Genomic DNA, 12,993 nt, shown 5'->3' with positions numbered 1-12,993 from the left:
CATTAAAACCATTTTAATTGAAATATTAAGAAAAGAGTTGAAGCCTTGGCCATATTCAAGGGTTGGGTGACACAAAGATTAGGCTTTCAAAGACTTTTGAGGTGGTTAATATTGGGTGGAAGGGATGTCGAGCAAAACCAAATGTAAAGAAGTAAGAAGTTGTTCCAGAGAAATACTCGTGATCAAATAGAGAGAGAAAACAGAAGGCTTGAGGAAGATGTGATGTTGGGCCCAGGCAGTGAAGGATGGGTAGGAAGTGAAGATGTAGGGTAAAGACACCTCAGCTAAGGCACAAGTATACATTTGCCAGGACTACATATACCTCGTGATACAGTAAAACAGAAAAGGAAGTTAATTAGAGAAACATTAGGAAGTGATTGGCATAGGGTCTAATTTTTCATTATGTAGGCATCAAAGTGAAAACAAAGACACCAGATTTTTGATGGGTCATTATTTATTTCTGTCATTCTGCCATGTCCAGGACAGCAGAAGCATAGGCTGAGCAAAGATAAATCAAGAGCACTGCATTATCGATGGCACTAAGGGTATCAACAGATTCTCCTAACACAGGTATGTTTTTTTTTAGTGAACTGTATTTAACCAATGATTAGTAGACTTGCTAATGAGAGAAATATACCTCATTCTTTACTTTTGTGGGGAGGAGGCGGGGGTGTGTGTGGTGGTGGGGGATGTGCTGGTTTCTAAATGGCGTTCCTTTTCAAGTCTCACTCTTGCTCAGGTGTCCAATCTCCAGAGACAGCTCATACACCTCCAGGGCCTTTTTCACGTCCTCTGGGTAGGGGAGACACTGTAAGAGTTTACTGCCAACTAGCACTTGCTCACAGCCCATCTGGAATGCCTAGAAGAGATAAAAGGCTAGATGTAGAGCCTTCTCTCCAACTGTGAATGTATAGGACGTCTTCAGGATGCCTCACTGATGACAGGAAAACTAGAGTATCAAGCCCATCCTCAGGACTGGTGGAGGGAATCAAAAGATACTCTGTCGCAGCAGAGTACCCGGCACTACGCCAGCACTCCCCCATATGCTGTGAATAACTGTTGAAGCAGGGAAAGAAGGAGGTTGCAGAAGACATCTAGGGGGCTTCTTCACGGACAACTGAAGGAATAGTTCCGACAGCTATGCAAAAGCATAGCGTGTATTGTAGAAAATACAGGGCTAGGGGCCAGGTCACCTGGATCTACGGGACCCTCCTATCTAGGGGCTTGGTTCTTCTTGCTCTAAAATGAGAGAATTAGAACTTGGCTTTAACGAGTTCACCAAGTGCTTTGAGGCTGATTTCCAAAGTGATTCAAACAACTCGTGAGTCCTGATACAAGTCAGATTTCATCAGTGTTGGTTGAGAGTGCTCTGATACTGGCTACAATTTTTAGAACATGCCAGGACATCCTGAAATGTGTGCCACTTATCCACTTACACTTGGGCACCACTGGGAATCAGATTCCGCTCTCTGAGCAGGTGATGCTTTGAGAGCCAATCACACCATAGCCATCATCACACTGAACAGTAACGTTTTCGGGCTCAACATACTGGTCCTTACCCACAGACAGACCTCCATTTTCAATCTCTGGTTTCAGACAGAGAGCTGTAATGGAAACACAATTTTGATCATCCTGTGATTCTCAGAATAAAATCTTACAAAAGTGAAGAATCCTGAGGGGATGAGAAACACTGGTAATAAATTATACCTGCATGCTCAGAGTTGTTCTCTACCTCCATTGATTGTATGATTATAACAACAAAAATTAATAATAGTAATGTTATGTTACATACTATTCTCTACATAAAACACTATGAGTTTTCTAAAGATTTTATTATTTATTTATTTATTTTAGAGAAAGAGAGAGGGAGCACAAGCAGGGGAAAGGTCAGGGGGCTAGGGAGAGAGAATCTCAAGCAGACTCTGCCCTGATCATGGACCCTGAAGCAGGGCTTGATCTCATGACCCCGAGATCACAACCTGAGCTGAAACCAAGAGCGGATGCTTAACCGACTGAGCCACCCAGGCATCCCCAAAACACTATAATTATCTCCATTTGGCTAGAGAGAAAAATTAGGTACAGATCGTTTATGTGACTTGTCTAAGGATGCATAGCTTTTAGGTGACATGATTATGATATAAACCTAAGGATTGTGATCCTAGAATCTGAGTTTTTAAAACTGCTATATCTCAAAACCTCACTCTTTTCATGATCCTAAGTATGTAATTTTTATTCACATACCCTTAACATCTTCCTGTGTTAAATGAAGACAATGGTGGGAAATTAGCCCCTTGAGTTGCTATTAGCAGTGTGATTTTAAAAAGACACACCTAATCTTGGTGGTCAACCAGAAGTCTCTTATTAGGCCAACTTCATCATGAGAAGATGAATGGCATGTATGAGGCTCTAATGGCGATATCAGATACCTCAAGGAGGTTTGGAATTTATCCATAAGAATTGTCATTTAAAATGAAGCAGGTGCTTACTAAAATGTTGCTAAATCCACACCAATTGTCTCAAATTAAAAATTGCTATCTCTGTGCAGAAACAGAACCATACATACACGGGCACTTGAATTATGCCAAAGGTAACAGTGGGAACTACAGCCCGTTTAATAAGTGGTACACAATTAATTGATTATCCCCTGGGGAAAACCAAACTTCGACCCCCACTTTCTATCATAAACCCAGGGATTTCAAGTGGGTTGGCGATATCATTGTGAAAGGTAAAACAATGAAACTCTCTGTATGATAACATAGGAGAACATTTTTGTTGTATTTTGTTGTATAGAATATTGCCTTGTGGTAGGCAAATATTTCTTAAACAAGACGCAAAAGGTCCCAACATCAAGGAAAATATTGATAATTTGAAATAAATTGGAATTTAGAACTTATGTTTTTCAAAACTAGAACACTCATATCCTACTGGTAGAAATATAAATCGCCATGACCACCTTTGAACAAAATTTGGCATCATCTACTAAAGATGAGTATGTGTATGCTCTACAAAACAGCAATTCTACTCCTGAGCTTATTCCTAACAGAAATGTTTGCACATTAGTACCAAGAGACATGCACAAAAGTGTTCATAATAGCCTAAAACATGAAAATCTCCAACTTTTAGAAAATACGTAAAATGTGGTCTATTCATCCAGAGGAATATTATAAAGCAATGAAAAGGAATAAACTTCTCAGGAAACAAACTGAGGGTTGCTGGAGTGGGGGGTGGGGTGGGAGGGATGGGGTGGCTGGGTGATAGACACTGGGGAGGGTATGTGCTATGGTGAGCGCTGTGAATTGTGCAAGACTGTTGAATCACAGATCTGTACCTCTGAAACAAATAATGCAATATATGTTAAGAAAAAAAAAAAAAGAAGATAGCAGGAGGGGAAGAATGAAGGGGGGGAATCAGAGGGGGAGATGAACCATGAGAGACGATGGACTCTGAAAAACAAACTGAGGGTTCTAGAGGGGAGGGGGGTGGGAAGATGGGTTAGCCTGGTGATGGGTATTGGGGGAGGGCACGTTCTGCATGGAGCACTGGGTGTTATGCACAATGAATCATGGAACACTACATCAAAAACTAATGATGTAATGTATGGTGATTAACATAACAATAAAAAATTAAAAAAAAAAAGAAAATGAATAAACTATCACGATGTGTAAGAACATAGATGATTTGCCAAACCTAATGAAGAAAGAAGCCAGGCACAAAAGAGTGCAGGCCTGATTTCAATTATATAAAGTTAAAAATTTGGCAAAACTAATCCATGGTGTTAGAAGGTGGAAGAGGGACAATAAAGTATGCCCCAAGCTGAAAAGGCACTTTGAGACCAAAAAACAAAGCCGGCCACACCATAAGTTTACAGAGAGTTTTATTCAGGGTAACTTACTATTGGGGGTGGGGGGTAAATAAAGCCGACAACGATCCAGGCCCTGTACAGCTATTCTCTAAAATCAGTCCACAGATTCTTTAGAGCTAGGGGACATTGTAGTAAGGGACATTGTGGGGAGATCCAAGGGTTCATGTGCACCTAATTGACAGTTAACCCTTAATTAGATCTTGTGGAGTCATCTATAGGTCAGCAAGAGGAAGGACTATTTTATCTCTAAGATTCACGGGAGGCCAAAGCGAGCCTCCCCCTACACGGGTCTTGGTGGGCATTTCTGAGGTATGTATGTTAATCTCCAATGGGCCTGGAACACATAACCCCATGAGAGGTCATCAAGAGAACAGGAACAAGATGGAGGGCCAAATATGGAGTCAGTATTGTCAGCACTCCTCCACATGGTGTTGGTAGAGTGACCTTCCTTGGGGAGGAGAGTCAGGAGTAACTGAGGGAAGACATGCGATGCTTCTAGGGTAGGTTCACGTTGTGATAATTGTTGACCTTCAAGATTTGTACAGATTCTGTAGTATGTTACATTTTGATTAAAACTTTTATGAAAACAAAGCAAAAAGTGGTCCTCTAAATTACGTCTGAAAACATACACTTTGGTAATAATGGTTACTTCCAAGACCGATAAGCTGAGTGATGGTTCAGACTTTAAAAATATTATACCATATGCATGTGTTAACTACACAAAATGAATAAATAAGTACAATTAAAAAATTGTAAGTGTTTACCCTAGCTGGGAAGAGACTCTATGGTCAGAACACTCACAGAGACTCTACTTTTTAAAACAGGATAATCAGTGAGGTTGAAGTTACCTTTACATTCAGGGGCTGGAGACGACCAGTGAGAGTTCCTGCAGGTGATTTTAGACTCTCCAACCAGAACATATCCTTCATCACATTCATATTGCACCACAGTAGTATAGGAAAAAAATGAACTCATGTCTTTATGGGATCCATGGGCAATGCTCGGAAATATTCTGCAGTCTTGAATGGTAAAAGAGAAGGGTGGAAGACAATGAGCTAGAGTTTAATTAACAATTCAGAGTGAGGGATTCTTCTTATTTTATAGAATGAAGTCATTAAATTATACTGCAGAGGGATATTTCATTTCCTTGACAAAATCAATAGGAATGATCTACTGAGATCTTAGCTACTGGCTAGACACTGTGTTAATCATTTTATATATGTTAAACCAATTAATCCTCACACTAACTCTCCGAGGCACTATGATCATCATTCCCATTCTGGAGAAAAGGAATCTCAACCTTAGAGGGGTCAGGTATTCCACAGAAGGTCACAACTATTAAGTGCCAGTAACATGAATCAAACTTAGGTATTAAGCTCAGGTTTGTATCAAAGTCCACTGGTACTTTCTGGAATCCTGCTATTTTCTGCTTTCTGTAATGATCATTGGATGCTTACTTTATAAAGCCATAAAATGGAAGTTTTGGTTGAAGAACAATACTCTAGCACAGTCAAGTAACATCCCATAATTGATAAAGTAGGTAGCTCAGAATCTGTTAGAAAATTCTTAACACCTTCACCCAAATCAAAGGCATTAAAAGACTAGGAATTTAATTTTTAAATTCAAATTAGTCCCAGGTGAGGCAAATGTGTAGGTGCATTTCTCCTTCACACTGACAGAGGGGCTCTAAGGAGCCCACTGAGAAAAGCTACTATATCTCTTTGCAATTTGGAGAGACATTAGAAACAGTGACCTAGTATCAAGCTCCTGCCTGGGAAATCTAAAATGCAAAGGTGGGCTGTCTAGTGACTCTGCTGGTGAGGGCGAAGGACAGATTTCTGCTGCTTTGAGATTGGCCCATACTCCTGACATTATTTGGAACAAAGGATGAGTGAGTACTTCCAGTGAATTGGAAATGGGCTGCATGAAAAAGACAGGCCTAGTGACATTGTCTTCAGGCCTGTGCAAAAGGACCTCCTGAGGTGGGAAGAAAGCCTCAGTAAAAATAAATGCCCAGGAGTCACTAGGTCTTTAGGAGATAAGAAAGAGGAAGTGATCAACCAGAATCGGAAATGGATCCCGGGATCAAGCAGACCAGGGAATTGCAGTTAGCAGATCCTCAGTGATGATGAAGGACCCATCAAAAAACAGCAACAACAACAACAAAACACAAGAGAGAAAGCAAGCTTGAAACACTCTTGATGCAAAGAATCAGCTCAGGTCAAGCACTGTTTCCCTTACCTCTGCTCCTTCAAAGCTTCAACTCTGAAGGAGTTGCTCTTTTAGTAACGAGGAAAAAGAATTCACCTGTGTATGAGTCAACAATTTCCATATAGCATTTCTTAAACTGCAGATAAGGCCCCTCCATAGAAATATAAAAAAATAGCTCTTAATTTTTATGACCAAACACACATACAGAGTCCTGTACCAACACTTCTCAGGTAATATCAAGGAGGCATACTTGCTATTTACTTACAAAGATAAGATGTGGCCATGATGTAGGAAAGATATTAGGGTTCAAAGCCAATGGCCAAGAAAGAATTCTTGAGACATCTTTGGTGCAAAAAGGTGATTTTATGAAAGCATGGGGACAGGCAGGAAGAGCTGCACTGGGGTCATGAGGACTGGCCCATTATATACTTTCAAGTTGGGAGGGGGTTAGGGATAGTGTAAGTCTCTAAGGAATATGGAAGCAAGATTTCCAGGACCTTGAGGGGGCTAGCTATTGTTGGGAAAATGTCATTTATTACCATCTAATAAAACCTTAGTCATGAGACCCTTTGATGATGTGTATCAATGGGCCATATGCTTGGGGGATGAGTGCCAACACATATCTTGGTAACAGTGTCTTACATTTATATAATGGTTTACAGTTCACAAAGTACCCTATAATTTTACCTCAGAAAACTTACTCAGTATTTGATAATAACAGAAAATATATTTTAAAATTTTTATTTATCATTAGTTTTTAATCCCAGTGTAGTTAACATACACTGTAATATTAGTTTCAAGTGTGCAACACGGTGATTCAGTACTTCCATACTACACCCAGTGCTCATCACCACAAATCCACTCCTTAATCCCCATCACTTATTTCATCCATCCCCCGGCCCACCTACTGTCCTATAACCATCAGTTTGTTCTCTAAAGTGAAGAGTCTCTTTCTTGGTTTGTCCCTTTTTTCTTTCTTTCATTGTTCTGTTTCTTAAATTCCACAGATAAGTGAAATCATATGGCGTTTGTCTTTCTCTCACTGACTTATTTCACTTAGCATTATCCTCTCTAGCTCCATCCGACAACAGAAAGTAGTTTTGCTTTTTGGATGGAAATTATTTCTAATCAATCAGTAACTAAGATTGTGGATGGCATAGTTAACCTATTTGGAAAGTAAATTTGTTCTAAGCATCTTGGAGCATTGAAATATAAGAAACTAATTTGAAAATTCAAGATTATTCTTTGCTAAAGCAGCCTCACTAGGAATTTTGCATATCAACACTTTTCTATTCTAGACATAAAAACAGCTTCTACTTGCATTAAAATAATTTCCTTTACATTTTAAAATTCTTCATTTTTATTAATACATAGTTCATTATACTCTCTCAAAAAGGTTATGAATTACCACTATTTGACTATATTCAGTTAATTCTTAATTGAGTGCTTGTCCTCCATATCTTAGAGAAACTACCCTCCTTTCCCCATAACTACTGTACTCACCACACAAGCCAGAAGGGCACAGCAGTAGGGTCAAGACCCCAAAGAGGTACAGTGCTGGGAAAGTGCTCTGCGACTTGGGGGCCATGGCACAGAGTCTCAGAGGTGCCATACTGAGGCTCAGTGTTCTCAGACACTTGAATCAATATGAAGAAAAGAATTCTAAGTAACAACTGAAATGGTGCCTAAGCCAACATAACCAGGCTTGGCAAAGTCTCAGCTATGTGTCACTAAAGGGGAGGGACAGGGGGAGTGACCAGAAGACCAGGTGCTGAGCACAGCTCTGACAGAGGTCAGCTGATAAGGCCCCCTTCTTGAAGAGAAGAGTCTGGAGATGGATGGGTGAGGCCTCTGGGATTCTGTTTGTGGTTATTGTTGTAATCCTAGACTCCCTTGCTGTTCAGATGGGGCACATGATGGGTTCCTTTCTGGATATATCCATGATTCCTCTGTGAATAAACAAGAGAAAAAAGGCACAAGGGACGGCAGCTCATGATGCACAGTATATGTGATGGGTTCTACAGGAATTAGGAGTCATAGCATGAGAGAAAATAGAATGTCTGAGAAGTGGTGCCTGTTTGAGAAGTGGTTTCTGTGATGAGAAGTAGGTATAACTTGCCCATAGAAGAATGGATTTTTTTTAAATCTTGAAAATTAAATTTCTTTCTAGATAGCACATAGTCTAGGCAGAACAAAGTAGAATGAGTCTCTAACTGTGAAAATACTCAAGAATCCAGTCCATACAATTACAATTACAATTATAATTACAATTACAATTATGATTACAGTACCTCAGTGGGAACCTCTTTTCCCTAATTCCTGGGTTTTCTAATGTACATAAAACATCAAATGATTCACTCTGTGAAATTGACAATTCTAATGTGGAAGTTATTCTAGTCTGTGTTTGCAACACAGAAAAAGCATGCACTGAAAGTTAAATAGTTGAAGATGATTAATTAAGGAGAAAGGAAGATTTCTTATGACTTTCAGAATATCTGAATGATGCTGGATCCTGGAGAACCTAGCATTTTGCTTCTAAGCACTAAACACAACTGGATAGAAGGCACATTTGTTATTCTTCTTAGATTGTTAACCCCAAGACTAAGTTTCCCATAAAACCATCTGGGATTGCCTGGTTATTCATCCAGATCACTTCCTAAATTTAGTCTCTTTAAATGGGACAGATGAAACTACCAACCTGGATTCTATATCTTGCCTACCAACTGTGAATATCTGTTCCTTGAAGAGACAAAGATGGTTGTCTAAACAAAAGAGCAAACTCTGGAAATTGTCTTAAAGTGATCTTCACTACTCAGCTGAACTGGAATGATTGCAACATACCAGTAATAGCCAAAATGCTTATCTATCAGAAATATAATAGACAAAAGAAAGCAAGTAAATTCATTAAATAGTTGCTTCCTTTAAAAAGAGGAACCAAAATAAAGAAAAGTAATTTAAATGATCAATCATCATGTTTTGTTAACCTGCCTTTAATCTTTAAGCATGTAGTGTACCAGAACTTTGCATAAATTATTATAATGAGACCTCAAAAACTCCTGTGACATGGCTCTTGCCTGCCTTGTTGCATAGATGAGGAAACAGGTTCAGATAAATTAAGTAAACTGCCCCCTAAACTCTTCAGATAATTAGCGGCTTAGCCAAATTCTGAACCCAAGACTGATACTTAAAATCCAAGCTTATTCTTTAAACCAAAAGTTGTATTTTTTGGCCAATAATGATTTTCTGTCAGGACACTGAATCAGCCATTTGGGAGTAAATCAACATCATTGGCTTTTACCCAAAGGTACACCCACCCTCCAGATGCTGCTGGCACTGCAGTTAATGGCTTAGACCCATGACCACCACAGCATGTACTGTGGTGACAGGAGGCGCTTCATTCCTGATATAGGAAGTTATACCCTGTTCCCTCAGGAGCAACCAATGCCTGACTGATCCTGGGATACAAAAGCTCTGATTCCTTGCCTCAAGTCTGGACAACTCTGTGGTACAATTGATGCTCTAGAGCCCACTGTGGGTCAGGTGAAGGTTACACTTAACCTGAGAGTACATTTTTGCTCAGTTCCTTTCCCTCTTGTTGTTTCATTCCCTTATAGTTCCATCAAAAATTCATATGCATCTGAATCCCTTCTAGAGACACAGACTGAAGACAGTTTATACCACAAGTGGATCTAGGAAGCAAACTCTAAGAATGAGATTCTAGAATTGGATCACCCACCAGTCAACTGACAACCAAGACTCCATCACTGGTGAAAGGTGAAGTATCAATAGCCCTGGCTTACTGTAGCGTTGCAACTATGAACATTTTCACCTGGTAAACTGTCATGAAGCATAGATGGAGAAAGATGCATTGGCTAGTGAAACATCTCTAACATTTGAGAGGTGCAGTGGAAATAGGATTGTGAAAAGGGATTGTGAAATTGGGTGGCTAAGTACTGTTGATGAAGCTCAGCAACCCCTTAGCTGAAAATGAAAGTTCAAAGCAATCAATCACAATTCAAATCCAAGTGTGAAATCCAGGAGCCCCTCCCTGCCCCTGTTAGTATTTAAAGAAATTCTTATATCAGCTAGCTTGGAGACTAATTATACTAAGGACCAGGGTCAGAATATAATTATAAAGCAATAGTAAAATTTCAGTAAAAAATAAATTCTTAGCCTTGGCAAGTCTCTACTAAAAGTTTACCTTTATGGAAGGAGTGGTGCCCTTAGACTTGGCATTAGGATATCCAGGTAGATGCACTACAGAACCTTGAACTCCAGATTTCCCTAAACCCAAAGAGCTTATAATTGGCCCAGTTTCCCTTATTATAAGATAGTGCCCCTGCTGCTTGAAGACCATGCAGAGCAATCAAATACATCAGGTATCTTATAAGTTCATAACTGCTCTCCTCAAGATCTGCCCCCATTCACCTCCAGGCATCAGACCACTTACTGAAATCAAATCTCAGTATGAACTGACTAAGGGTAGGCTGAGCCTACTAAGAGAGGAGAGGAATCACATGTAGGATCTGTGAGACCTAGTTAGCATGTATTAGGAGTTGGGAGAGTATGCTTAGGAGGGGATCATAAAGCTAGACAAGGGAGACACTGTTCCATAACACAAGATCGCAATGCAAGTGCCCTGGGAGTCAGCTCTTGTGTGCTTCTGGGATGCTTTTGGAAGCTTAGGAAAAATGATGGTCAAAAAATGATATAAAGATGCCAGAACTGCTATGGCAGACTAAGCAGGAAATGATTAAAGATTCAGAGAAGTAGACATGTTAGAATGATCTATTTTAGGGGCACCAGGGTGGCTCAGTTGGTTAAGTGTCTGCCTTTGGCTCAGATCATAATCCCAGGGTCCTGAGATCCAACCCTGCGTCAGCCTCCCTGCTCAGCAGGGAGTCTGCTTCTGCTTCTCCCTCTGCTCTTTCCCCTGCTCATGCTCTCTCTCTCTCTCTCTCAAATAATAATTAAAAAAAGAATGATCTATTTTATAAAACCAGAAGACCTACCAGCTATTTTCTTCATGAGAGCCCTTAGGATGTACCATTTACCAGGACAATAAGGAATGCCCCAGTGACAGGGACCAATATTATAAAGAAACTTCATTCTGGCCAACTATCTATAGGCTCCATTTTTGGTAGTAGATGCTATTATCAAATGTGGCTGCCTAATAACAGTGGGGATTATAGAATCCCAGGATAGCAGGGCTAAGTAACAGCACTTAATCTTCAGAAGCAGATTGGGTGAAAAGTACTGGAGGGCCAAGACTAGGTGATGCAAGAATGTGCCTAGGATGCAAAATCAAAGTAGGCACTTATTTTCAGGCTTGTGCAAATACTGACCCTCAAAATGAGTGCCTCCTTAAGGATGAGGCATGTAAGGCAGCAAGGCTGGGAGGAAGCCAAAGGAGAGAACATCCTACCTGTAGGAATCTCTGAAGAGGGTCAATAGAATATGGTGTTCCTTAGGGTAAGGGTCTGTCAACATAGGTATTGCATGATACATAATCAAAAAAGTTCAAGAATGAGTGATCCAAAGATTGAGATAAGCTATTCCAATAAAAAATCATGATCTTTTGCCCAATTATGTTTTTTTAACTTGGCTATTTTCTCCCCCGTTCTCAGACTTAAAGTAAGTACAGATCCCTATGAGGAAGGACCATGTAACACCAGAGCAAGTATATATGGTAGTACTTCTCCAATCCTTTCCCAAAGGAAACTTGAATAATTTACTTTAGTAATTGTGCACTAGGATCTCTAGAGACTTGTTGGATCTGAGCTGTCTATGATACCTGGGAACAAAAAGTATCACTATAACCCCAGTTAAAATAGAAGCTACAGGAGCCAGGCAATAAAAGGATCCCTAGTTCATGTTTATCTCACAATGATTCATTGGGCTTATGGACCCACCTGGCAGTCATTTCTGTGGCTCTCAAGTGTACACAGTTTGTAGGACCCTCACATTAGTTTTCTGACCTTTGAAATGAGAGCTGTCAAAGTAAGAAAAACCATGTAAAAAAATCTACAAATGATATTTAATACTGAAACACTGAATGATTTTCCCTTAAGATTAGGAATCCAGCAGGATATCTACTCTCATCAGTCCTATTCAGCAATATATTGGAGGTCTAGCTAGTGCAATAAGGCAAGAAAAATAAATAAATGGCACTCAGTTTGGAAAAGCAGAAACAAAATTGTGTTTATTTTCAGACAGGATTATTTATTTGGTAAATGCCAAAGAATTTATAGAAAACCTGCTATGACTTATAAAAGAATTTCATAAGGTTACAACATACATGATCAATGTATAAAAGTCAATTGTATTTCTGTATACTAGCAATGAAAAATTGGAAATCTGAAATTTAAAAAGTACTACCATCTCAAGGGCAATATGCTAGTGACAAAAGCCATTTTCAAAAGATCACATACCATATGACTCCATTTTGTAAAACTTTGTCAAAGTGACAAAATGATAGAAATGGAGAAGAGATTAGTAGTTACTCGTGGTGGGTGTGGTGGGCTGGGGTAGGGGGTGAATATAAATATAAAGAGGTAGTTCAAGGGGGATCTTTGTGGTGATGCAATAATTCTGTAAATAGTGTAGAATTATACACACACATTGAGCCAATGTCAATGTCCTGATATTATTAATATTATTCTAGTTCTCTAAGATATAACCATTGGGAGAAACTGGGTGAAGGGCACATAGGACCTCTCTCCATTTGCCTTGTGATTTTCTGTGAATCCATAATTATTTCAAAATAAAGTTTTAAAAATGACACAAGCTCCATATGGTGCATGGTAGCTGAAAACTACAAAGCCGAGAAAGTCTCATTAAATGGAGTAATATACTGTGTTCATGAGTTGAATTGAAAGACTCAACATTATTAAGATATCTGTTCTCCTCAAATTGATCTA

The 12,993-nt window shown here is 39.5% G+C and overlaps 1 protein-coding gene across 2 annotated transcripts; it reads right to left on the bottom strand.

Annotated features, from left to right (window-relative positions):
- Nucleotides 1-305: 305 nt before the first annotated feature.
- LOC118013699 (apolipoprotein R-like) lies at nucleotides 306-7,762 on the bottom strand. 2 transcript variants are annotated; one of them, XM_035009545.1, is made up of 3 exons: nucleotides 7,577-7,762; nucleotides 4,711-4,881; nucleotides 306-859 (listed from the first exon to the last, which is right to left on the bottom strand). In XM_035009545.1, the coding sequence occupies exons 1-3, from the start codon at nucleotides 7,683-7,685 to the stop codon at nucleotides 840-842; spliced, it is 300 nt and encodes a 99-aa protein (XP_034865436.1). In that variant the 5' UTR covers nucleotides 7,686-7,762; the 3' UTR covers nucleotides 306-839. The 2 variants fall into 2 exon arrangements, with proteins under 2 accessions (XP_034865436.1, XP_034865435.1); XM_035009544.1 differs by lacking the exon at nucleotides 306-859 and adding an exon at nucleotides 900-1,604.
- Between the last annotated feature and the right edge of the window lie 5,231 nt (nucleotides 7,763-12,993).

This window comes from Mirounga leonina, unplaced genomic scaffold (genome assembly GCF_011800145.1).
Source record: "Mirounga leonina isolate KUSES-001 unplaced genomic scaffold, KU_Mleo_1.0 Mir_154, whole genome shotgun sequence".
In the NCBI taxonomy this organism is placed as follows: domain Eukaryota; kingdom Metazoa; phylum Chordata; class Mammalia; order Carnivora; family Phocidae; genus Mirounga; species Mirounga leonina.
Note: the sequence above shows the minus strand (reverse complement) of the source record. Positions and strands in the feature narration are given on the sequence as shown.